The sequence below is a fragment of the Dysidea avara genome, chromosome 5 (assembly GCF_963678975.1).
Source record: "Dysidea avara chromosome 5, odDysAvar1.4, whole genome shotgun sequence".
NCBI lineage: Eukaryota > Metazoa > Porifera > Demospongiae > Dictyoceratida > Dysideidae > Dysidea > Dysidea avara.
Genome location: NC_089276.1, coordinates 19,278,632 through 19,306,379, shown reverse-complemented (window position 1 = coordinate 19,306,379; position 27,748 = coordinate 19,278,632). Strand labels below are relative to the sequence as shown.

At 37.4% G+C, this 27,748-nt stretch overlaps 1 protein-coding gene across 1 annotated transcript; it reads left to right on the top strand.

Moving 5' to 3' along the window:
* Positions 1–866: 866 nt before the first annotated feature.
* Positions 867–27,748, top strand: LOC136255814 (hemicentin-1-like). Its single transcript, XM_066048709.1, has 11 exons — positions 867–980; positions 13,398–14,681; positions 16,927–17,199; positions 17,975–18,277; positions 22,483–22,755; positions 22,811–23,104; positions 23,161–23,472; positions 23,521–23,811; positions 25,016–25,333; positions 26,332–26,607; positions 27,401–27,748. Exons 1-11 carry the CDS (start codon positions 926–928, stop codon positions 27,574–27,576), a joined length of 3,855 nt encoding a protein of 1,284 aa, XP_065904781.1. The 5' UTR covers positions 867–925; the 3' UTR covers positions 27,577–27,748.

Sequence of the window (27,748 nt, the reverse complement as noted above, 5' to 3'; positions counted from 1 at the left end):
AATGTTTGGGAGTGACATTTGATACCACATTGAATTTCTCTCCTCCCATGTATCAAATGTGAAAAGTCTGCAAGAGTGTTGCTTATTATTCACATGCCATGAATTACCACAGCAAGATTCTGCCAACACAGATATTATATAATGCTTGTGGTATCACTTATTTTCTTTCAGCTCAGCTATGCTTTACCAGTTTGGGGACCTGCATTACACAAGTATTCCTTATATAGATTTATACGGCTTCACAATAGGCCGTTTGGATTACATAATTATGGCTCGAAAAAGTGTAATGTCTCTGATCCTCGACAAGCTATTGGTTGGCTTTCTCCTACACTGCTGGTTCAGCACCGATTCTTAGATTGATATTAGTAAAGGAATTTTACTACACCAGTTTGGATATTTACACTCTTATAACACCAGATGTCCCCCTTTGTCACAACCTTCTGTGGTAGATTATCTATTCATAAGCAATTTTTCTGTCAAAAAGCTACTTCATGGTGGAACTTTCTTCCAAATGAATTCTTCCAAAACTTGTCCACCTTCTATATTAATATTGTATGGTCTATGGTGTGCAATTATGTTGTGCCGACTTTGTGTAGCTAGTTATGTTGTGCCTTGTGCGGCTTTTGTATATAGCTTGCTACATTGCTGTTTTTGTATTTGCTTTGTACTGGAATGTGTGTAACTGCATATGTATGTGTGTATACCTTGGAATGGAAGAATGGCCTTGGCCGAATTCCAGAGTTTACACAAATAAATTAAATCAATTGCTAATAATTATTGTAATGATAGTCCGTTTTTTTACTCCGCTTTCCTTTGTAACACTTATGTTTAGTATATAAATCTAGACACTTACTTAGTCTAGTGGTAGCTGAGCCAGAGCACCATACTGAACTCTTTGTGGTCCGTTTGCGTGGCTGCTTGAACAATGATTTTTACAGTGATCCTGCTGTTGGGATTCCTCTCTATTCGCTGCAGCAAAGGTACAGTAGGTCGTAATGAATAGGTAGCTAAGTCTACATGTAAACAGCGAGGTAAACAGTCAACAGCATGTGGTGAGCTATCTGCCATAATCTGACAGCCAGAAGGGCGGATACACCCACTGAGGCTACTCATTAGCCGGAAACCAGCTGAAGTACATGTGATAAAAGCTACATGCAGCTGGCTTAGTCTCGCGTGGCCAGACCGCTTTTTCTCCTACGGCGCTTATCGATTGGAAATTATAAGCGCCTGTTGGAACAGGCGCCTATAATTTCCAATCGATAAGCGCCGTGGGAGAAAAATCGGTCTGGCCACGCGAGACTACAGCTGGCTATCTACTGATTTTAATATAGCTGAGTCCTCGCCGTACAACGTGTGACAGCAGTAAGTCCTTGGCACGGCACTTACCGATTAAAATTCTTTTTCGAGCAGGCGCTTATGATTTTAATCGATAAGGGCCGTTCCGAGAAAAAGCGGGCTGGCCACGCAAGACTTAGCGTCCACTTATATGACTTCTTTCTTTTACGTTCTATCAAAAAGTTTTTAATTCTGCAGACTGCTAAAAAAGCTGCAGGAAACGAATTGTGGTCTTGGCCACTGTTTTCACAAAGGATGACTATATGCACCTATCAATGTCATGCCCCCCTTCCCCCACCCGGGTAGGGTGGGGCAATACAGGGGATTTTAAAGTGTAGTGTCAAATTTCCCAGTACTGGGGGTAAGAAGCTTGTCAAAACCCCACTATGTCCCCACCTCGAAAGAGGGGTTTCTACAGGGGATTTCAAGTATTTTTTTTATTGCATAATCATTTTACACTACTTCACATATTGCTATTATCTCCTACATGCATTAAGCAACCATAATGAAATTTTCAGGACTAGTTCTCTGCTGTCCAGTGACCAATTGAGAAATTGGTATGATCATAGAATAATCCACTTATGATTGTGATTACAGATACGTATATTTAAATGTAAATAATATTTTTTTCCCAGAAGTATGGTAGATTTAATGGAAAATTTTGGTGTTTCATTGCAGTGGCAGATTTAGGGGGGTTTCAAGGTTTCTACAGGAACCCCCTTTGAAAAAATGATTATGCAACAGCTGAGTATTTTAATTAATTATTGCGGCATGCGCCTATAATAAGTGATGTGCATGCTCAGAACTCTAAATAGACTCCGTAAATATATAGTTATAGAAAATTTCACACTAAAATTGTTGCCAAATGCAGTCTCAGAGCTTCAAATTTTCAAAAATTTCCTGGAGGGATCATGCCCCCAGACCCCCTAGCACATGCATATGAAGTGAGTGCTCACTCACCCATCTTAGTGTATATGTCCACCTTCTAAACTTTAAATCCCCTTTATAAATTCCTAGATCTGCCAATGCATTTGATAGCCACAATATTCAGCTACAAGCAGAGAATAGGAGCAGAAAAGAATATTCTATAATGATATTATGGCAGGAATAAAATTATTCATTGGCACATGAAAAAATAGGAATATAAATGGAAATTTATTGTCGTCTTGTATAAACAAGATCCTTTTATGGAAATTTATATTTCTAGCTTTTGCTAAGAAGTTACTGAACTGATAAAAATGGGTGGTTTAGACATAACACTTTCCATTCAGCTACAAAAAACATTTCAACTGATTAGATGTAAAAACAATGTATGGGGAAATAGATGTTGGCCGATTAACGGTTAAAATGATTTTTGGTTCAGCAAACTGCCACTATCAAAAGCCCCAGGGGTGAGGGAAAATATAGATGTCAATCCCCAGTAGAAGTATGGGGACGCCCGGGATGGGAGTGGGGGTTGACATTGATAGGTGCAATATACGTAGGTAGCTACATCTGAAGTGGACCATGTAAAATCCAATGATATGTATAGAATTATGTATAATTATAGCTACAGTAACTGCCAGTTATGCAGAAGGTTGAGGTATGAAAGTACTAAGAATCATGGTAATGACCTGCCCACCCGCACTCTACAATTGGAACTTTTCTGATGAAAAACATGTACAGAAATCACCAAAATTAATAGTGGCCTTATGAAACAAAAGTCACAGTTTTGTGGCTGTCCAGCACTGTTAGCGTTTCTGGAATTGTGCACGTGTGTGCAAGTGAATTTCTCTATACTAAACCTTCCCTGGTAAAATGACACAATTTGTGATACCATAGCTGCACTGAATAATTGAACATAAGTTTTTATTATTTAAGTAATATTAGTGATTGCCTTTTTACTGTAATTTATTTCCCAAACTTCCATGTTGTGGAAGCATGTGTCTGAGGACACAGCACACACTTTATAGTTAGTGTACATGTACATTTACATGTGCGTAGGTTTTTAAAAGATCTCTTCACCAGCATTGTACAACTAAAAGTGCAACATCCCGTTTTTATGACAAAATTTCAAATTTTCATTCTAAAGAATGGATGAGTTAAACCAAATTCCATACCATTAGTGATTCTATGGGGGCATTACATTGCCCTCTTAAAGCTCCTGGAGGTCATTGCACCCCATGCAGACCCCTTGAAATTCAACTTCAAACTTGAACCATATAGCTACAGTAGAACATCTCTTAAAGGACACTCCTGAACATAGCATGTTATTTATGTAATGTGTTACATAATATTATTACCCTTTGTGGTATCTAAGTAGTATATCGAAATATGCTATAAAAACTAGTAAAGTAATGAAGTTACTGTAATAACTGAAATAGCTATTAAGTAAGTATATTACTACAAGTAACGAAGTTACTAATCTCGTTACTAATCCAATGAGGACCTTCTTACAGTGAAGTAACAAAGCAGTAATAAAGCCCACCTCAACGTAATAAATGAAGCATCTTGAATACAATTATAACCAACATCTACGCATTGTCCGTCAATGCGATCATGTCATGTGATAGGTGGTAGTTGCACACATGACAGCTTAAGGCTGTGCAGACATATGTATTAATATTTATTTTATTTTATGGATAGTATTAGGTGGCTCCAGGATTATTTGTGACTAGTTTCTGATCAGGAGCATAACTATATATAGACTTTTGGTGAAGACAAACAGAAAGAAAGTAGCTAGCTGCCTGCTGAGAACAACTGCCCTGCACTAACTATATCACTGATAAAGTACATAATAATCCTTATTTATAGCTACATAATTATATAGCTTGCTACACTGCTTCTCTATTACTGCATGTGACTGCTTTATTAGAGTCATTGACTGCTCTATTAGAGTATCTTGCTCTGGATCTACATCTTGTGCCTTTGCAAAATGCATGCTTGAATACATTTCACCGGCTTTTGGAAACCCCAGAAAACCCCTAGATCTGCCCCTGGTAACTAAATAGTTTTATTGCAAGAAATAGTAATAAGTAATGAAATAATTTTAAAAAGTAACTACCCAACACTGCCCCTGAATTGTGGACAATCTAAAGGATGTCTGTCTAGGTCCCAAATCAATGATACTAGTACTTTATACAGTAGGTTGCAAAAAAAAGTTTACGTTTCGTAATTGTAATTACGGTGTGATTACTAAGTAATTACCATGTTTGTACTGTAATTACACTTTGACCATAATCCGTAATTATGCAAAAAAGTAGTTTTTCACCAGCCATATATACAACATATTCATAGTTACCAATAGAGCATAATTCGTAATTACACTTTGTAATTACGCTACAACAGTGTAATTACAATTACAAAACGTAAACTTTTTTTTGCAGCCTACTGTACATCCCTGAACTAAGGACGTTTCCTTTCAAAGGACAAAAATAAATTCCCGAATGGTGTCTGTCTTAGAGGGATTCCACTGTATTGTTGCATTTACGCTACACCATTTGTACTGATCGTGAGAGCCCATTAACACTACTAGAGATTGACAATTATACACATGCTTATGTCTGTATAGTGCCACCAAATTCAATCTGAGAAGGTTAAATTTTCCTGGGGGAGGGGGCATGCCCCAGATCCCTTCAGATAGAGAATGCTCCACTGAGCTTGCTTCACACACTTGTTTTCCTATTAACACCCACTCTTGTGAAATCCTGGATCCACCCCTGGATTTACAAGACCCTGGGCCTGTAAACTCCTGTGACTAACAATTTCAATTAACATTAGAAAGTTGTGCAACAATCAAATAAGTGTGCTTAACATAGTGAAAGAAGCATTTTTCAATACATCTAAATGTTGGTATCTGCTATAAAGCAGACTAGATACTGTGTCACACAATGGAATCCATGCAATTGAACTAATTTGGCTTATTGTAGCTACAAATAAATGAGTTGTGAACACTTTTTATTATGCTTAATAAACCTCGTTGTATACACACATAGTGTACAGCTATTGTCATCATAATGCACTAATAAAGCTCTGAATATCTTCAACATTTTTCCATCCTGCAATATCTCCTTGCAATAATATTTCAGCTGGGATTGAGTTTTGCAAATCTACCGCTGCTACTTGCCAGCTGTGCGAAAGAAAACTAAGATGACTGGCAGGGTCGGAGCCATGCAATCTACAAGATGTCTGTTTTAAACGATGGGCCAAAGGATTGCAGATTTCCTGGCCCTTCATCCTTGTTTCAGCACTTTAAAGGATTTTTTAACTGATTGGCTACTTATGATATCATCAGTTAAAGGCGTCATATGTCAACAATTCTGTTTGGTTACTCAAAATATCCATACTTGTTGTGCTTAAAATGTTTCTGTTGTCAACTAATTTGATTGGCCATTCACTGTATCACTTTCTTGTTGCACTTAAATGGCTTTGGTGAATCTGTTATTTCATTGGCTGTTTTTCAATGCAATTTCATAAACAAACTATGTGATTTGGGCACTCCTGGCCTACTATTGGAACAAATGTATGGCAAACTAAATCACTATGTGATTAAGGAAAAAACAGCTAAAATGTTTGTAATCGGTTTCCTTAACAGGATTGATATTTCTGCATTCATAAAGCAAGACATCAAAAGTGGGGATTTCATGTATAGTTTAGTGCATAGTGGATATTATATTTCATACTACTTCCTCACTGTATTTTTACAGTAATTTTTTCATACTGTATTTACTGTTCAGTGTTGAAATTTCTTCACAAGCCACTCAAGTACTGTGTAAAACCAAATAAGTCAGTCCAGTAGTCCAATCCAGTAATATTATTATTGTTATTTAAAAGCCCATTTACAGTCTTCCACGTCACTGGATATGTTGGTTGATTGCAAGTGTAATAGTGTGTGAGAGAGAGGTGGTCTGTGTACAGTGTTACATGATACAAAGCTTGTTTAGGGTGTACTTACATACACTGTGGATGTAGGGGGCATATTGATTAGCAGCTGTTATATACAGTTGGCAAATGGTTAGCAGCTGTTTACAGTACTTTACACCATGTTATAACTGTTTACATTCATGCATCAATAAAGCAGTGGCGGATCCAGTGTGGGGGGAACAGAGGATCCAGTGTGGGGGGAACAGGGGGTACGTACCCCCACCCCTTTCAATAAAAATTGCATACAAGATCGAGATACTCAGAGCAGTCACTCTAAAGCAGTCACAGTGTTCATGGGGCAGTGTAGCTTAACTATGAAGCTATGAATAAGGATCTGAATAAGGATCTTTATATACTTCATAGTAAATACATTTGGTAAAGGGCAGCCATTGTTGCTGTGACCTGTTCTTTTTTTTTGGGTCTTCAACTTTTCAGCAAAGTGCACCCCCCTTTCCAAACTCTGGATCCGCCCCTGTAAAGCATATTTCAATTTCAAGACCACAAGAGATTCAATCAGCCAATTTAAAAAAAAAACATTCTGATCAGTAACCAGTGGCGGATCTAGGAATTTTCAGAGGGGGTTTCAGCTTCAGGAAGTTTTCAATAACTGATCCTACTCCAGCTGGGATTATTAACTCGGTCTTATATAGCTCAGTGGCCTATAGCTACATAGATCTATAGTGAATCATAAAAATCACTCCAAAACATTGATTCATAGTTGATCCAGGCCTTCGCAGAAAGTTTTGAAGCAAAACAGCACTAAAACAATAATTATTTTAGAGGCGCTTAACACGCTTCAACGCCGTAATACCATTTTTAGTGATTTCAAAGACAAAAGTAATTAAGTTTGGCCAGTAGAAAAGGTCACAATGTGATACACTATGCATAACTGTTGGTGATTTTATCACTCACACGAATCGCAAATAAATTGGGGGCACGCGCACTTTTTCAGAGGGGGTTTCAGCTGAAACCATTGCAACCCCCCCTGTATCCGCCACTGGTAACTATATAGTTATGTCAATTTTCTCTCAACCACTAAAATCCAATAGTTTCCTTTCCCAAATGAGAAACAATTGCCCATAACTACTACTTGTGAAGATCAAAAGATCTGAAACTCACCAGGCACAAAGTCTGACTATGCAGTCACCAGTACCAATTAGTCATGAGGATGATGATGATGATGATGATGATGATGATGATATGCAACCTCCTCATCCATTAGACTTATTTTTAGGAACCAAGAAAAGGTACACTTCTACCACAGTGGCAGATACAGATGAGGAGGTAAGGCTACTATCTACAGCCCACATGTAACCTAGCTAGTTATGCACTGCAGTATACCGTAAAAATCACTACATGATGACATTGTTTTGTAGTTGAATCTTACCATATAAGGCCTTGTAGAAATGTTTGAAGCCTGAATACTACTATCAGGTGCTTAATGAACTTAAAGATGGGCGACTAGTTTTGATTGGCTTTGTAGCTAGCTAATTGAGTGGCTTGGCCACTAAAAAGGTTATACAGTAGTGATCATTAAAACTAAGTTTGGGTTCTCCAAAATTTAATGTAGCTAAATGCTTCAGGCAAACACTGGGGTTTCCATGGAGCCCTTGAAATCCTTTCCCCAGATCCATCACTGTATCATTGACAATAAACATTCTGCCCATATATACTGTACAAAGCAGTGCATAAGTTCTAAATCTGTACTTGCATTTGCCATGTAAGACAGCAAAAACTTGCTTTGCTGCTTTGTTCCTGTTTTACTCAGCATTCTTGTTTATCCAAAGAGCTCTTCAGTCTCCTCTCCATTCTGTTATAATGCACTTGATGTTAGGAGCAAAGCACCTTTGAGTAAGGCAGAGCAATGTGTACTTCTTGTGGCCTATGTGACATCTTGGGTAGGAGGGATTTTTCTTTGCTAAATTTATTCAAGGCTACAACATTGTTGGGCCATGAGTACTTCACTCTTCATTTTCTCATGCTTCTCCACTACTGTAAAGCATTAGTTCAGGAAATATTCTCTGGGCCACAGATTGCTCAGAAGAGCCGAGAGTCTCTGGCTCTTCAGCAATCTGCTTAGTTCAAATTTGCTGGACTCTGTTTTCCCAAATGTTAATTTAGTTTTACAGCTGAAGTTACACCACAACAGCAGCTGCTAAAAATTTGTTAATTACATGTTTACATGTCATGTTATTTGTCCAATTACTTATTTATGGCTTCCAATTACACACTGTTTATTCATGACCTTTTAAGTGCTACTATATATGTATATTATTAACCACTTCAACAATTGGGTGTAAATTGGATTGTAAACCTCATGATTATTTTCTTATGTTATAGTCACAGCAACAATTAGAAATGGCTAGTCTGACGCCAACCAGAATCCAACACAAGTCACTTGGAATCAATGCTGTAATAGTTTATACTCACATCAGTAAAAAATCTGACTACATTCCATTTGCTCATCAATCACTGCACATATTGATGCAGTTTTGCATCAAATGAAGGAATCGTCATCTGTGATGACTTGAAGTTACTAACTGCTGTCAGTTGCCTTCTACAGTACACGTTGAAGGTTCTTTTGTGTAGTTACCAAAACTTTCACCACATTTGAATGCAGAATAAACCACATGAGAACTGTCTACTGGTAACTATAGTACCAAACATATGAGGTTTAAGAGTTAAATTCTACTGGTGGCATTGTTTTCTTCAATTCTACTTAAACCTTTCGTGCATACTTTTAAAAGCTTGAATCGCTTTGCTCATCACACAGTACATCATAGGATGGTATAGTAGAGATCGTGAAAATTTGTGTTTTCTTTTCAAAACTCATCAACCCAAAACCAGTCAGATCTTTCCTTCACAATTGTATACTTGGTAAGTTGGTATAGTATGTTCACGTTGAGCTGAATCCTGAAAAACAGCTAAAAATTAAAAGTGGATTTTTCTCAACAGAGTTAACATTTCAGCCAACTAGATGATTATTGGTAACAGCCAAGGTGTCAACAACAGACATGTACGGTTTGGCTCCATTACAAGTTCAGGAGGGCTGTAATGGACATTGTACTTATATGGCTTCCCCATAGGAAATGTATTGTGGAAATTTTAATTGGCCGTAAATAGTATGTCAAATATTTGAACAAAAATATTTCGAAATATTTTTAGCGGATCAAGCAGTACTACAAATGAGCCAAATTTCAAGATCATGTATAATTGCATCCATGAGTTATTAAATGTTTTTGAGGATTCAGCTCAACGTGAATGTACTATAGTAGTGGTTGTAGGACTGCGTCAAATACTCCACATAATAAAAAGTTGCATTCTTCCTTTGTTACATTATGCTTGCCAATTGGGTTCATCAGTCATGATAGTTTTAAAAAGCAAACGATAAAGTATAGGAGTTTTGAATTGGAGTAAGCATCATAGAACTAAAAAGTAGTTAAACAGCTGAAGGGGGTCTCCTACACCTACAGCTATACTAGTGAATATTTAATCTTCAATCATGACTATATTATACTATTGACAAGTTACCACTAAAGTAGGAAATTAACTGTGCATTAGTATAGCTATATGTAGTAGTTGTAACATGGACATGACTGATTTGCCTGAAATATAATTATGCACGAGCACGAGGGCGCAGCCCAAGTGCGAGTACATATATTTCAGGCAAATCACAAGTGCCCATGTTACAACTAATATATTCTACTTGGGTGATTCACCTGCAAGTGTGGAGAAACTGCAGGAATGCTTTTCAAGTGTATTTATATGGGACCATGTGAATTTCGATTGTGGATAACATCGTAAGAGCAACAAAAAGGCGCTGCTGAGAAGCCAAATGTAAGTGTATCAACATGAGCATGCAGATTGCTTCAATTGTGGGTACACAATTAAACACAGGAAGCTAAAATGCAAGCTGAACAGCTCATAATGAAGTTTAAGTGCACTATAAAGTACTTACTATACTAGTCATGAATGAACTAAAGCAGTGAATATGAAAGGGTACGGCCTTCAATAGCCTGGGTGAAAAAAGATTTGAAATCAAAGGTGGCAGCCAAGAAATGGCTGCAATAATGTTAATAGAATGTGATATAGCTAAATGTTAATAATGAACAGAGCCATTATCAAAATTTATTAACATTATTACAGCCATTTCTTGGCTGCCACCTTTTATTTCAAAATTTTTCCACCCAGGCTATTAAAGGCTACATCTTTTTTTCACAGCTTGGCTGTTTTTGTGTAGGTTTCATTTCTTTTTGTACTCAATATTACCAGTCATAGGTAGATACAGGTGACCAAAGTTTTATTTTTCTTTGTTTATGGGGGCTTAGATTATTCTTTTCACACACTTCGCAAAAATTGCTATGAAACTAAATGTGTAATTTGATTACCTTGAAATTTGGTACAAATAAAGGACGTATAAAGGTGAATTCACATACTAAGTTTGCAAGGAATTTGGTAAGTGTCCACAGTGCTATGAATGTTCATTCATGCAAAAAGGATCATGCTACAGGGTAAACTACTATTAGGAATAACTTGAAATTTGGTGTGTACATAGGCTAGCCATCATAGCAGTACCTTTTGATGGTTAGAAAAACAAAGACGTAACAGCTACAGAGTTACAAAGCAAAAACCAGACAATTGTAATAGTGGGGCTGAGATATGCTAATAGAACAGTCACTGTGGGGTTAAAAAGTGCATGAAAATGTTCAAAAATCTTACCAGAATTTAAACCAGGGACTGAACATCCAAATTTTTAAACACTGAGCTGCTACTATCACAACTGTCCACCTCACGTAATTTCTATTTATAAATAAAATTTCTAGCTAAATTCATAATTTGATACAGTAGATCTACAAATAGAAATTCTGGATATCATATTTTCATTCTATCAGAATTCAAAAATATGTGCTCTATTATGTAGAGCATTACAATAAAGTCAAATGAAACAATACAATTATTGCTTCCGTCTTCAATAATCATAAGTGTGTCTGAGAAAAATGTGGGTAAAACATATCCCAAAGCCAGCACAAACAGCTGGAGCAAAATTAATCAAAATTGCTGTGTGGCCTACCTTACCTGGTGGACAGCTATATGTATAATGCATGAATGGTGTGCTTTGGAGAAAAGACCATGAAGCTAACATTGCATTATTTTTCTTTCTACTTGTCAATATATATACACATAGTGTAGTGCTGGCTTAGTCTTGTCTTGAATTGTTCTGATAATATAGTTGTAATAGCTCTTAGTATATGAGTGTTGTGTGTAGATGGTGTTGCTATTTGTGTATGTGTTGTGTCTTTGTGTACTCTAGTACAGAAGAACAGCTTTGCCAAGTACCGCGAGTTTAAATAAATAAATGACTAAACAAATAAATAATCAATCAATCAATCAATTGGTCACACAACGCACTACCATATGTCTAGCCATGAGGCTATTTATGTTCGAAAAAATTGAACATTTCACCTACTATGCTTTTAAGAAATGGCTTAATTTTATTCCTAAAATTATGCCACTTTCTATGGCCAATAACGTCAGTTAAATATTAGACCATTTACATTGATGATTCAGCTTCAAATAGTTTTAGCTGGTTGCTATATTAGAGTATTTCATTTCTATGAGACTGTTTTGTTAGAGTAACAATATTGTACGATTGTTCTATTAGAATTTCTGACTGCTCTATAGTATCTCAATTTTAATTTTAACGGAATTGTGCAATCTGCACTGTTAAAGTTTTATAATCATCACATAATGCTACATAGCATAATTCCCAATTCCCACATATACCTATTACACTCGAAATTATGCCAGCAAGGAAGTACTCTTTTCGCCATGTTTCATGTAAAATCTGTTATACTTTAGCTTTATAATGTGGTTAGAAATGACTGGTGCATTTTTCATAATGGTAAAACTTCAGTCTTTTATTGTCTACTGAAACAATGTAAGTTTATTAGCAATTATGACAAATTTTTGAGCATATATACACACCTGTAGTAGGTTGAACGTTTGCACTACAATGTAATTAAGAAATTAAAAAGGTTGGTCCCTACTATGAAAAACAGGGTTCTACAAAATTCAGAAGACCCTGTATTGGGCACCTGAGCAAAGCGTGACAGCAAGGACACATTCACAGGCCTTGAGGGTTGGCTACTAATTTACTTAGAACTTTGTCTTTGAACTCTAACTAATTTAGATCACAGCTCATCCTTGACAACTGCTTGTAATACAGAAATAATGAGAAATGCAGCAGTAATTGCACAAGCCTATTTTGCCTACTTCTAATTGTATACTGTAGTAGGGGTGCAGCAAAATTAGAAAAACAACATTGCATATTGTTCTTGATTAACAATATTGCAGGCTGTATTAGCTACAATGCTTCAGATTATATTGGACCTTTGGCTATGTTGTAAAGTGAATGTTAGTGGAATAAGTACTATTAGCAATGGTTGTATGTTGAGATACATCAGACAGCACAAGTGCCAAGTTATGCATATCCACCAGATCCAGAAGTCAAAGCTGCTAATAGCTAACAGTTATCAAATACATTACATTATACTTCAGCTCAAGCCTAGTGTAGGTATAACTACTCAATCAAATGGGCCTTGGCTTCGATGGCTGCCCTCTAGCAGGGTAACACCTGAAGGCTAATTATCCACAAACAACAATCCATTACAACCGACTCTGCAATATAGCAATATTTTACAATACACATACATTGAGATGTTTCACTGGTCATATTGCATTGCAATAATTATGGTTGAAAACATTACCTACTAATTGACCTTTTATTGTCAATTTGATGCCCATACATTAACTGGCAGTGCTACAAACAAATACCCGCCAGGATGTCTACAGGATTTAAATCCTGATCTATATAATAGCAGCCAATCAAATTCATAGCAAAATACAGATCCACGTAGTAAAAACAAACTAGTGAAGGTCACTACTAATAATGCCTGGCACAATACTCGCTATATATAGGTAGTGACATTCACTAGCATCACTACAAGAAGTAGAAAAAGCAGTAAACGTCACTACATAAAATAGTGAGTATTGTGGCAGAAATTAGTAGTGAAATTCACTACTAATTTTGCAAACTTACTGTAATATTGTGCTGTATATACTAAAATTTAATGCAATGTTAATAGCTGATTTTATTTCAGGAAGCAGCTACTACTTGGGATTCTATGAGAACAAGTATACTAGTTCACCAACTCTTTATTTGACAAATACCGAAGAGTTGAGTGCATTATACTCAATTGAAGTTCCTGGAGTGGGATATTCTTACAGTGGAACTGTTACCCCCTCTGGTTCAGCAACTGTTAATCTTCCTACAAGTGTTCTTTGTAGTTCATACAATGATCAGAATAAGGGAGTTTACCTAAAAACCAACAGTAGAAATATAATTGTGATTGGTCAGAATATGAATTCTCGTAATGGTGATTCTTTTCTTGCCCTACCCAATATAAAGCTGTGCAATACTGAATATGTGTATTATGGGATTTCTATGCCTTCTACCAGTTATAATAGTGTGGTGCTGATTGTTGGAACAGAGGATAATTCTGTAATGAATTTAACAGTCGCCCAAACTGTCAATGTTAAGATTGATGATACTATTAGTAACCTAACCAGTGACCAGCAGTACTCCTTCATAGTTAACAGGCTACAAACGGTGTATATTGGATCATCAAGTGACCTCACTGGAACCAGAATTGCTTCAACGAAACCATTGTCTGTATTTAGTGGTCATGAGTGTGGGTATGTTCCTTCAGGTTATAGTTACTGTGAACAACTTGTGGAGCAGATCCCTGCAACTATGTATTGGGGTAAAGTGTATTATACTGTGCCATTTACCATCTCAACTTATTACACTATTAAGGTACTGGCAGCATATGACTCCACCAGTGTCTATATGTACTGTAACAATGTACGAAAGTCTTATTCCATTAATGCAGGTAAATTTGTTACACTTAATCAACAATCAGGATACTGTGCAATTCACTCTGACAAGGAGGTGCTGGTGACTCAGATTAGCACTGCATACAGTAAGGGGCGTTATTCTGGCTGGACAACTGATGATCCAATGTTAACCATAATACCAGCTACTATACACTACAACAATGAAATTAATCTTTCCACTGTTCAATCATCAAGCTATAACAACTACATTAACATAGTCTTGTTAGCAGAGTATTACCAACCTGATATGGTCTACTTGATGGCAAATGGAGGGAACAAGTCACTGCAATCACAATCATGGCAGCCGATTAGATGTAATGGCAGAGTTGAGGCATATGGTGCTCGCGTATCTATATCAAAAGGTGCAGTTAAGATTGTCCACACTAATTCTACAGCAGCAGCTGCAATGACAGCAGTGGTGTATGGCTCTAGTAGGGCACCATCTTATGGTCATCCCAGTGGATTTAATATCCTAAAATATTTTCCAGGTATGCAAATTAAATGACAATACTGTACACTGTATATGCTTCCTGAGATTAGTAATGTCTATTGCTGTTTCAGCAGGAAAACTATGCTCATGACAATTTTAATAAAGCAATAATTATGTTACACTTGAAAGTTGTTATTTGCTTACTTTAATGACTGTACACACACACGGGCATACACACTCACACACACACCACACACACACACACACACACACACACGCACACACACACACACACGTCACACACACGTCACACACACACACACACACACACACACACACACACACACACACACACACACACACACACACACACACACACACGCACGCACACACACACACCTGTAGCCTGTAGCAGCCCATCCAAAGATGGTTGCAGTATCCTCAGGATAAGATGACTAGTGGTTCAGAGTGGGTTAGGGTATGTTGCCTTGTAAAATCATGAATGCCTGGTGAAATCCCCCTTCCTATATATGAAAGGTCTTTCCTGAAGAACAGTGAAATGTGGAGGATCCCAGGCTTCCATGATCCAGATGCTGTCTACCACGCACAAAAGCATTGACATCTTGTTAGATCTCCAGAATGCTTACCTTTCATACCTCCCTCATTAACATCAGCAATCATTATTGCTGGGCCTCCACAAAGTATCAATTCAGGCAAGATACCAGTCCTCCAAACAACCTTCCCCCATTTCATTTTCTCCATAGCAGCTATCAGTTCATCAGAGGTAGGGGAGCATCAAGACATTGCATTGTTTCCCAGGACAGCATTTCATCAATCAATTCTTAATCACACTGGCTGGTTACATTCAGTACTTGGCTAAAATTTCCATACCATAGCTGTTTGAACTATTCAGGCCCTGTATAGTAGCTACAGTTACAATCTCGCTTCTGAAGTCTGAAAGAATGAGCAAGCTGTCTTCCATGAAAAGCTGCCTGCAACTTCTTAATGCAATCCCACCTCAGTTTCCCATCTTGACCACGCTCAGCATCACCAATCGCCTTACTAATCCATGCCTCCTTGGTCTCATCCACAGCCCTTTTCACCATCCTCTGGCATAATCAGAACTCACGCTTACCAGAATAACAATGCAACTGCAAATACCTTTGACGAGCTCAAGCCTTGTCATCCAGCAGGGAGTTAGTATATCAGTAGCATCAATAAACTAATCTGGCTGTTTCTTCCAACAGCTGTATCAGCAGATGTCATAATACACTCTTTTAATTCCTTCAACTGCTCCCCCGCTGACTCTTCCTTGTCATAAATAAATGTTGTTCAAGGGACTGCTGGTATCTGTCCCTAACCTCCTAGGTGGTGGACTACCAGAGGCACATGAATGACACTACTCCTTGACATCATCTTCAGGATTCCCTTTCCTAATTCAAGCATTAAAATCACCTAGTACCATTACAATATCACCAGCAGGAAGGACATTTAAAGTATATTGAAGATCATCAACAAACTTTTCCTTAGCACCCAGAGGAGCCTTGGTTGTGGGAACATATACACTGACATCAGTGGATACCCACCTAGAACCTCCACATCATCTATGTCCACGCTGCACAATATGCAGCTGAGCTGTCACTATCTTAGAACTGACAGCCTCCCAAGTTTCACCAGAATTCTTCTATGCAGCAGTTACTGTAGCATGCTAATCAAGCACAATGCCTACACCTTCATTACTTAAAAGTGGTTCATCATTACTGGCAAAGTGTGCCCTGAATGTAACAAAATAAATCCATCTGCATTCCAAACATTCTGTCCAAACCATTTGGTTTCTTGTATTCCAGCAATTGTCATGTTCAACTTCTTCAACTCCTTAACCAAAAATTTAATTATCTATCAACATAATGAGGACCTGTGGAAGGTAGATGACAAAATTTGGGATTAGGTCTGAGCCCTACAGATCCTTCGATCATCTCCAGTACTCTCCACTAGAGTGCAGATGTTTCAAGTAGAAAATGAGATGGACCCAGAACAAAGACTGTGCCCTGAGAATAAGTTAAACCCTCTAGTCATACTTGTGCAAAAAGCTGTCGGCATTTGCCGGCAACTTATGCTGCTGCCCAGGAGGAGATGCTGACACGGTTCACACACGCACGCACGCACGCACGCACGCACGCACGCACGCACGCACGCACGCACGCACGCACGCACGCACGCATGCAGGCACGCGCACACACTATGCGCACACATACACTCATGTACATCTGCTGAGTTGTTTTATATTCTGTTTACTTATCCAGACTATCCAACCATAACCAGTCCTCCATCAAATCAGTCAGTTACATTATTCACTAACAACCAAACCCATTCATTAACATGTGAAGCAGATAGAGCATCATCTTATCACTGGAGAAGACGTGATAAGGATATGCCATCTACAGTCACTGGAGTAAACACTAACATTCTAACTTTTGATAACCTGCAACTGGAAGATGCTGGCCAATACCAATGTGTAGCCACTTGTGAATTCACTGGCAACAGTTTCTCATATTATGCTACACTGACTTTTCAAGGTACGTAATTTTATTGCACCATATATGGAATGTACTACTGACTTTATGAAATCTGATAAGCATTATTGTACACTTCCAAGCATATATAATAGTTTTTGAGCTTATGCAATGCTTTTGTTAGAGTTACTAAACTTAAGATAGAGATAATTTAGTATCATATATGAATATTAATCACCTAGAAAATTGGTTTTTGTCATTTCAAACAGCTACTAAGCAGGAAGAACTAATGGACATTTCAGAAAAGGGCCTAAAACTAGCATCAGTATAATATGTAATCAGGATGCATATTTAAAGGGTTTTCTGAGGTTTCAGAAACCCCCTCGAAATTTTAACTTGTGATAATTATACCTGATCAGCCATAAACCATAGTTGACAGTTAGCATTTTAAAGGGAACTGAGCATATATTGAAAATAGTTTATGCCATTCATGAAATCATGAATCTAAAGCATTTTAATGTTCAGGGATGTGCCCCCAGACCTCTGCATCTACTATTCACTAGCAAATCTGGAAACCACCTTGGAAAAATCCTGGACACACCTCTGGTAATAGATTAATGTCGGGATACTGAGTGACAATCTGTGGATGATATTTACCATTATCATTTGTCGACTAGTTTCCCAGTGATGTATATCATTCTAGTGCATATCTATATGAGTATTTAATCCACACAACGCACAATCCAGATGACACATATTATACAATAATTTCAGAATGAGATGTTTCCAATGCATCATATGTGACTAATGTATGTGTATATAACTCTATATATTACAGTTTTGTCTCCTCGTATCATCACTCATCCTACTGATACAAGTGCTGCTGTTCCATTTAGTGGTGTGTTCACATGTTCTGCTGGAGGATATGGTCATCGAAACATCATTTGGTACAGAGAACATGTTTCCAATAAGCTATTACCTGAGAAGTGTACCACTAGTCAAGTGTCATCACCAGACATTACTAGTAGTAGTCTAATTGTTCCAAATGTAACAGATGATGATAATGGAAAATATTACTGTGTGGTGTGGGCTAATAACAAGCTAGCAACAAGATCAAAAAGTGCTACTCTTTACGCTTCAAGTACGTTTATTTTTGCATACATACACTGCATTCATCATTATGATATACTTACTGTGAGTGTTCATCCATACAATTAGTGAGTTGACTTTACTTTCAAAAGCCTTGCATTTTGACACAAAGAAACTAAAATGCCAACAATGGCAGGTGACAATGTAATCTTGCTAACAATTTTCATGTTCATTGTCGAGCACCTTAGTGCAAGGCAAGTAATCTTGTATGTAGTTTAAAACTTTCTGTATTTACCATACAGTACAATAGTACTGTATAGTAGGGACCACAAAGGAGTAGGCGTGGCCCACAAAAATAACATCACCCAAAAACCAGCCTCAATTTTCCCTGGTGACAATGAGGCAGTATTGGTTAGGTAAAACTAAGCCCAAACAAGCTTTCAGATCGACCCGAAACGCTTTCAACAAGTTGCTATTGAATTTTAAAATAATTTATTTAACGGAATTTTCTACTAACTGACTGCCTGACTGACTGACTGACTGGTTCCTTCAGACAAGCGTAACTCGATAATGGCTAAGGCTACAGGCTTGATTTTTTCACTGTTCGACGTCACTTCAGCCCAAGAGGTGCTTTTTGGCATACCGCAGTACGTACAATGCATCCTTCATGGACTTACCAGTGTCCTCCTTTGTGTCCCATTCATCTTTGCTGACAGCAAAAAGTGTCGATTTGATGATAGCACGTGATGGCTTCCCTTCGTAACGGAAATCGTCCATATTTTTTTATAGTGGCTGTTTTGATTGCAGAGGTGCTTTTCAAACAGGTCTTGATTCGTACTGCTGTGTAATGGGTTGAACATAACTGACAACGAAGCATAATATATACTTCACTTTTCAGACAATAATTGATATAGCTGGGGCACATGGCACCATTTCTTTTGGTATGCATGGATTGCAGAGGTGCTTTTCGAACAGTTCTAGATCCGAAATGCTGTGTAACGGGTTGAACATAACTGATAACGAAGCATAATGTATACTTCACTTTTCAGACAATAATTGATATAGCTGGGGCACGCAGCGCCATTTCAGATGCAGTATGCGTGGGTTCACCAGTCATAATAATAATATTTACAAAAAAAAGTTAACAAACAAGTACACTGCACAGTAGGGATATAACACTTCTTACTGTTTTACTGTGATTTAATATCGTGCACTACTCCAGCTTGTTTCAGTACTTTTTATCGATGTGCTATGGTCCCTACTCTAGTTTAAAATTCCAAATTTTTCTGTGTACTTGTTTATTTTGTAGCTGTGTTTGTCTGCAACAGAAGTAGATGATGGGTGTAGCTGTGTTTGTGATGTAATGTGGTAAAGGTTAATTGTTGTGCAATCCAATATGTGATGGGTTTTTGGAGCTGTTTGAATAATGCGGCTGAATAACTCAGAATACCAGACAGCAGCCTCACAAATGCAGTGTAATTTGTTGTTGATCTGTGGTGCCACAAGACTAAACCTCAACAGACTTTGAAGTATCAACACCAACCTCCTTGTGCTTGTCAGCTATAAAGATGCAAAATGTATTTATAAGCTTGTTTATCAGTGTTACCCTTGTTTATCAGTGTTCCCTTTGACTTGTGGGATGCATGAAGCTTCATAGTTTATTATAATAGTAGAGGAGGTTGGACACGCACACGTGAGCGCATACATTTTGTATTGAAAGTTTAACCAAGCGTTCATGAAAGTTTCCACAAATACCATTCGAGAGTGCACTTCAAGTTTAGTCTATTCAGCCGGTCAACCCTATTCAACCCCACTACTCCAGGCACATAAATCGCTCTTGAAATCTATGGGGATCATGTGTGTAAGCGTCTGCTGGGTGGAATCCATGTGTAATACTATAGGTACGCCTTATGTACATGTATTTAAGCACAATAATTGTCAAAGAAAGCAATGTGCATGCTAACAAAGCCTCTCAGGGTATTGAAAAAGAGGAGTGGATGCCGCTAGTTTGGCCTCACAGGCGGAATCGAAAAGAGAATTAGAAACTCGCATACCCGCCTTGAAATAAGAATTTGCTGTTTATCTTAAGAAGCACAAGGTAACGTGGTGTGGATATTGCCAAACATTTCTTCTATCACTTACTCCTCATCACATATTAGAAATATGCAATTAACAGTAATAAATTTCAGAAGCGCTTGTATCGTGTCCAACTTCCTCTGGTTTAATAGCATCTCTCTGGTGCCTCTACCAAATCTTGAAGGTCTGTGGTACATACACAGAAAAATGAAATTATTTTGAGAACTGTGGGACTGTGTAGCTGGCCAGCTAGAGCATGCCGTGATGACAGTTGGTGTTGTTTGCTGTGAATTAACCAAGAGTTTTAACGAGGTAGTGATTTTAGAACATGAATATAATGTTACCTACGTATATCAACAATAGTAGACTGACAGCTTGTTGTTGCAACACTTCATATTGTTTTGCTTTGTTCTGTAATTTTCTATGTTTTTCATCATGACTACAAACATGCTGTCCCATTAGCCTTGTAAGGCTTCATATAATTACTTCTGTTGTCTTGTTGTACTTGACTAGTGTACATTATACCAAGAGTACATAATATAGAGACTGCCTTATATTTTATTATTATGTACTCTTGATTATACTATGACATTGTTACACTACTTTTGGCACTTGTTCCATGTATTACCCATATGGGCCAGACTAGAAAGGATTCCTATCAGGAGGCTGAGTATATACAATTGTGATAAGTATAATAAAGCATCTGATCGCACAATGTTTAAATGGTTTTGCATTGCAGTAAGTTGTCTGAAGATGTGTTTAGCAAAACTGATGGAGAGATAAATAAGTATTCACCAGTTCTGTTGCCAGCTGCCATAAGCTGGTTATGAGTTATATCAGGAGCTTATAAGTGCCAAAGGCAGCACCTATGACTGAGCTCCTGGTTATATCAACAAGTCTTTTGGTAGTTTGGTAAATGAGAATTGAATCTACTATTCACAAGGCGCTCCATGGGTCAGTTCATTAAAGTTCTCACAAGAATTTTGAATATTTTCCACACATCATGTCCATTCCAACACAAATTCATTAGTAGAAGTAAGTATGTACTATCTTATCATACAGTATTATATTAAGGATCATGGAGGTTTGGGTTTTTTCTGGCAAAAACAAATACCACCCAAAAACCAGCTTCACAGTACCTTCCTGGTGCCTTGGCAGCATTAGTTATAAGTATAATCAAGCCTAAAAATTCCTTCAATGTGACCTTAAATAGTTCCAATAGATTGCTACATTTTTTTCTTTTAATTCAATGAAATTTTCTACTGCCTGCCTGCCTGCCTGCCTGCCTGCCTGCCTGCCTGCCTGCCTGCCTGCCTGCCTGCCTGCCTGCCTGCTGCCTTCAGGCAAGCGTAACTCGATATATATAACAGCTAAGGCTACAGGCTTGATTTCTTCACTGTTCAAAGTTGCTTCAACCCAACAGGCAACTTTTGGCATACTGCAGTACACACAATACACTTATCATGGACTTACCTTTGTCCTCCTTTCTTGTTGCTGGCAGCCCAAGGTGTTGATTCGTGGTAGTGCGATGGCTTCCCTATGTTTGTAAATGGGAATCATCCGTACTTTGATTGCAGAGGTGCTTCTCCTACTGTTTTTTTTGTTTATAGCACTGTGTAATGGGCTCAACATAGCTGAAAGTGAAGTGTAATGGCCACTTCACTTTCGAGTCAGTAATTGATAGTTGGGGCACACGTTCAGTAGAAAACATTAACTCAAGTACCATTCTTTTTTTCATGCCAGGTTCACCAGTCATGATAAAGTAAACAAATAAGTATATGGATTACAAATTTTAAGTTTGATTAGGGATCATAGAAAAAAAGTAGGGAAACAAGGGAGGTCACCTACACCTGCAGATGTACTAGTGGACATTTAATCCCTACTTTGGTCTATACCCATGATTGAGTTAGGGATTAAATGTCATATCTGCAGGTGTAGGTGACCTCCCTTATTTCCCTACTTTTTTCTATGATCCCTAATCGAACTTAAAATCCCTAATTTTCTCTATACTTGTTATTTTGAAAAAAATCTATGCATATTAATATTAACGTGAGGCACACGCGCATGTGTATCACCTACTTTTACCATAAAAACTTGTCTGGTCTGTAAAATCCCCCACTGCTTGTTTGGGGCTTAAATAGCTGCATAGGGCACTTATATGATAACCAATGTCCATTGTAGCTTCACCTCTAAAGCCGGTTGTGTTAACATCTCCATCAATACAACTTGCCATTAATAACTACAACCTGTCCATGAAATGCATACCAGAAAGGGATCGTTTCTCTTACAAGTGGGAGAAAAGAAATGATAATTTTTCGTCTAGAGTACAAGGGATCCACTCATCACAACTGAACATTTATAATGTGACACCAAAAGATGCTGGAGATTATCGATGTATAATGAGCAACTCCACTGGAGATATAGTATCTAACTATAAAACAATCACAATTGAAGGTAAACATGATCCATTCTTGATAATGATGTAAAATTCTCATTGCATGTATAATAGTGATGGTGCCAGAGGTTGCCATAGAGCCTGAGACTTTTTTTGAAGCAGAAACATGTGGTGAAACTGTCTTAAAGTGTACTGCTTCAAGCTTTGATGATGTCTCAATTACATGGAAAAGGTTGCATAAAGAACTACCAGAAACTGCTGAATTTTCTACCTCTAAATCAATAAATCAAAGAGTTAGCATAATGAAGATCGCAAAGGTTGCCTGGTACCACAAAGGAGATTACTACTGTGTAGCAAAGAATAATATTGGAGAAGTAAATTCGTCATTTGTCCACATAAATGTAACAGGTGAGCTGATCACAGTGACTACATATACGTACATATAATTGTTTGGTAATCAACAGTTCCATGTCCAAGAATGATCAGCCCACCAATGCCTGTTGTTGTCCGTCCTGGAGGAACTGCCATATTTAATTGTCTGGCTTGGAGCTTTGGTGGGTTATTGTATGAGTGGAAAAGAAACCACACATCAATGCTACCTTTAAATGTGCATACATCTATTGAGAAATGGTCATCTCCAGATGATTCTAGTTTCTCTTCTATGTCATATGTGATCAGAATTCCTGAGGTGAACACATCATATGAAGACTACTACTGTTGTGTAGCAACTAATGCTTGTGGGAACAACATTAGATGTGCTTGGCTTGAAGTAGATAGTAAGTTTATGTATGAGAAGTGATGTGTGTATCATTACTGCATTGTAGCTAGACCAATAATCATAACACAGCCATCGTCAGCCGTGATCAGTAAGAATAATAATGATATAGACACAACGGAGTGCCTAGCTACTGGAATGGGCCCTATTCTGTACAAATGGGAGAAGTACCAGTCATCTAGTAATAGTTGGATAAGACCTTCCCACAGAGCCGTGAATATCACATCACCTAAACTGATATTTAGTGTGATCGCAGAAGAAGATGAAGGTGTCTATCATTGTGTTGTCACAAATGATGATGGTAGTGTGATATCTGATAGTGCTACTATTACTGTGTATGGTGAGTTTGTTTTACTCAAGCAATATTATAGCATATGCAATACTACATGTATATATATACAATGTGCACTTTTTAGTGTACATGTAATATGGCTTTAGTAACCGCTACCACATAAACCATGGAGTCCAACATGTATCTGTGTGCACAGGGCTCCAATGTGTTTATTAGAAGCTCGTAAGTGCAAAAGAAGATAAATTGGTGCATCCTTGGTGAAAACTTCGTATGCATGCTTGTTATCCTTGGCTACAGTAGCTACAGTGGCTTGAAAATATTAAAATATTAGTCTGTCTTATGTGTATTTTGGATCAGCTTTTTAATATCCAGGCTATTGTAGTATCTCGGCCCTTAATGTTTATTTGATCCAATGTTTTACTTATTCCATGCATGTGAGGACACTTCTTTAACTCACAAACCCTACAATATAATCCTATAATATATATCAAATTACTTGCTATAGAAGAAGGAATTTGATTGTGGAATTTTTGCTTACACAACAGTGACCACAAGGCCATTATGTAATGTTGCAGTGCAAAAATCGGCCTGTGTGAAACCACTTAAAAAATCTCACAACTTATCATCTTAATACTGTTTATAAAAACACAGTGAACATGTTGACAGTTGAAGCGATTATCTCCAAGTCTGGTTTTCAAATGTTTGAGTAAGTGCGCATGTGCATATACAGACGAGGGCCACGAGGCCACTGATTCAAGGTATATAAAAGTAGCAAGACACTATTGTAACCTGTATAATCAGTGTGCTTAATTACTGTTTCTCTTCATTGGTAGTGCTGCTATCACTTTGAAGAGTTGTCCACAATCCTTATTATCGACAGTCAAAAAGTGTGCAATGATATAACCTTACCCACAATAGTGTGCTAGGGACTGGTTATCCCTGTTCCCATTCACGTAAGAGCATGGCCGCTACAGGGTAAGCACAGGGGCTACTAAAACACTCAATAGAGGCTACAGAGTACTTAGAAAGTGATGCTACATGACACCATATACTTCAATTGTTTACTATTGGATTGTAGCTAGAAGTGCTGCAAAGTCTCATTTACAGCAGTTCACCCTGCAACCATGAATTTTCTGACTGATTTGTAGTACAGTATAGCTCTTGTATTAATACCAACCTGTTAAACATGTGCAACACAATATTTTTATATTATAGGAAGTAATGAACAGTATTATATGTAATGTTCTATTAGGTAAGCCAGTCATCTCAGATATTAACAGTGATACAGTGTCACTTGAAGGCAACAAAGTAAAACTGTCATGTAATGCCACTAATGATCCTGATGCTGTTCATCCATTACAAGTTTACTGGTACAATTCTGATGGTGATCAAGTCATATCAGATGGTGAACATGTTTTAGTTTACAACAACACTGGCCCAGATGGTGACCAAATGCAATCAGTGATATTGTTTGACCATGTGAATCGTACTGATGATGGAACATATACATGTCGAGCCTTTAATGATCTTAACTCAACTACTGATAAGAATACTACCTTAACTGTTGAGTGTAAGTATAGTAGATATGTATGTGTTGGACTTAAGGATACTCATTATCTAATTGTTGAGTTGTAAAAAAGGCTGCATTCTTCAAGAAATTTTCGTGTGAAAAGATATGATGACAAAGAGGACAGCCAAGCCAAACTGAGGGAGACCAGCAGTGGGTCAATGGTTGCAACTGTGGATTTAGCTAAGTATAGAGACCCCTGGCTCAATTCCATACTGACTTAGGTATTTTGTGAACATTTCTTATCCATAGTGACTGTTCTATTAGGTAACCTCAAACACCATGCTATTTTCATGGGTGCATCAAGTTTCCTTTCAAGCTGTGTTGTATTATAGTAGCTCGATATAAAGTAGCATGCCTGTCTGCCTGTCCAGCTGTATTACTATGTATGTATGTATGTATGTATGTATGTATGTATGTATGTATGTATGTATGTATGTATGTATGTATGTATGTATGTATGTATGTATGTATGTATGTATGTATGTATGTATGTATGTATGTATGTATGTATGTATGTATGTATGTATGTATGTATGTATGTATGTATGTATGTATGTATGTATGTATGTATGTATGTATGTATGTATGTATGTATGTATGTATGTATGTATGTATGTATGTATGTATGTATGTATGTATGTATGTATGTATGTATGTATGTATGTATGTATGTATGTATGTATGTATGTATGTATGTATGTATGTATGTATGTATGTATGTATGTATGTATGTATGTATGTATGTATGTATGTATGTATGTATCATGTATGTACACACATACATACATACTTACGTACATACGTACGTATGTAAGTATGTGTGTATGTAGAATACGTAATTACAGTATGTTTATATGTACATATGGAAGTTGCACTGTGTACTATGTAATTTACCATTTGAACTGCACATACAACTACAAGCTACAGTATAAAGTAGCCACTTGTCCTACTTTTGAATAATGCAATGCGCCAATAATAATATTTTCATTCCTCCACAGATGCTCCAACTGTCACCATCTATCCACCCCAGTCAACCTACACAGTCAGTGTTGGTACTAGATTTTTCCTATACTGTAGAGCCGATGGAGTACCTGCACCAACAGTACAGTGGTTTAGTGATAGAAATGCAGTGGTTTACTATGCTCAGGTATACCAGCAATCATACCTGGTTCCAAGTGATACACCAGGTGCTAATATATACACATGTGAAGCGAGCAACCGGGCTGGAAAAATTAAGCAAAATGCATATGAGAGTATTACTGTGATTGTGGAAGGTACAGTCTGAGTGATTTTGTACAGTGTTTTACATAATGTTATAGATTGTAAAACCAGGTACACTTACAGCTGGCCTGAGCCATGCAGCTGTGGGTGTGCATCAAGATTGATTTTGGAAAACCATAGTTTGCATTTCTGGTTGTCTCCCTATATACTCATGTGAGCAGAAGTTTTGCATTAAAAGTAGCCAGCTACAGGTTTTGACTCTTAGTAAACTTCCAGACAAGTAAGCTTTGCTCTGAAGTGGTCTACTATTATTACCTATCCAGTTCAAAATTTGGCGAAATGGTATAATTATGAAGAGTTTCTAAAATTTTATACTAAAACTGGAAAATTCCACTAGTTGCCTTCAAAGCATACTAAGTTCTTTCTAGTTAGCACATGCTTGTCCTATAATATTTAAAATATCAAATGAAAATAAGCCTGAGGCTTTGTCTAGAGAATTTGTGTGTATTCAAAAAACATAACCTGCGTTGTGCATTTTATTGGTGCATGGTGTTAGGCATACATACTAAATGATGTGTAATAATTGATGAACTAATTTTTATAAAGTTCAAGTCTTTTTAGTCACTTGGTTTAGGTATTAAATTTCATCTAAGTACAAAATTTTGAATTATTGTAGAAACATGAAGTAAATCATGAAAAATAATGTAAGCCTGTGCAATGGCATATAAAACTTCACTCAAAGTTGCTTGTGCAATTTTGAGTGCAGTTTTGTGTGTTATGTTGGCCCAGTTAATCCTCAAACATAAGTGACTATTTGTGTAGTTTACAATAAATGTTATTTTATAGCAATGAACTGCCCACCTTTGAATCACCCTGATAATGGGCAAGTACACATCATTCCAAATGGCCAAACTGCTTTCTTCGTCTGCAATAAAGGCTACACTACTGTAGGTAGTTCCATTTCATATTGTGTTAGTGGGAAGTGGAGCTTTCCCCCACCTGAGTGTGAGAAATCTGCATAATCCTATAAAGAGCAAGTGTGACAATATGTGTGCTAGGAATTTTGTATATAGTAATACGTATGTAGTACTGTTAGTATTTGGAGTGTTATCTCCATAACTGCTATTAATGTACATATGCTTTAGCTGTACTTGCAATTATATATTATAATACAGAACTGATATTATCACATGA

What these genes read in the sequence shown, in the direction of transcription:
- LOC136255814 (XM_066048709.1), top strand. Translation starts at nt 926, where the DNA reads ATGATTTTTACAGTGATCCTGCTGTTGGGATTCCTCTCTATTCGCTGC. An exon ending in TATCCTAAAATATTTTCCAG is followed by an intron (nt 14,682 to 16,926) that starts GTATGCAAATTA and finishes TTACTTATCCAG; the next exon opens with ACTATCCAACCATAACCAGT. An exon ending in TGCTACTATTACTGTGTATG is followed by an intron (nt 23,812 to 25,015) that starts GTGAGTTTGTTT and finishes ATGTTCTATTAG; the next exon opens with GTAAGCCAGTCATCTCAGAT.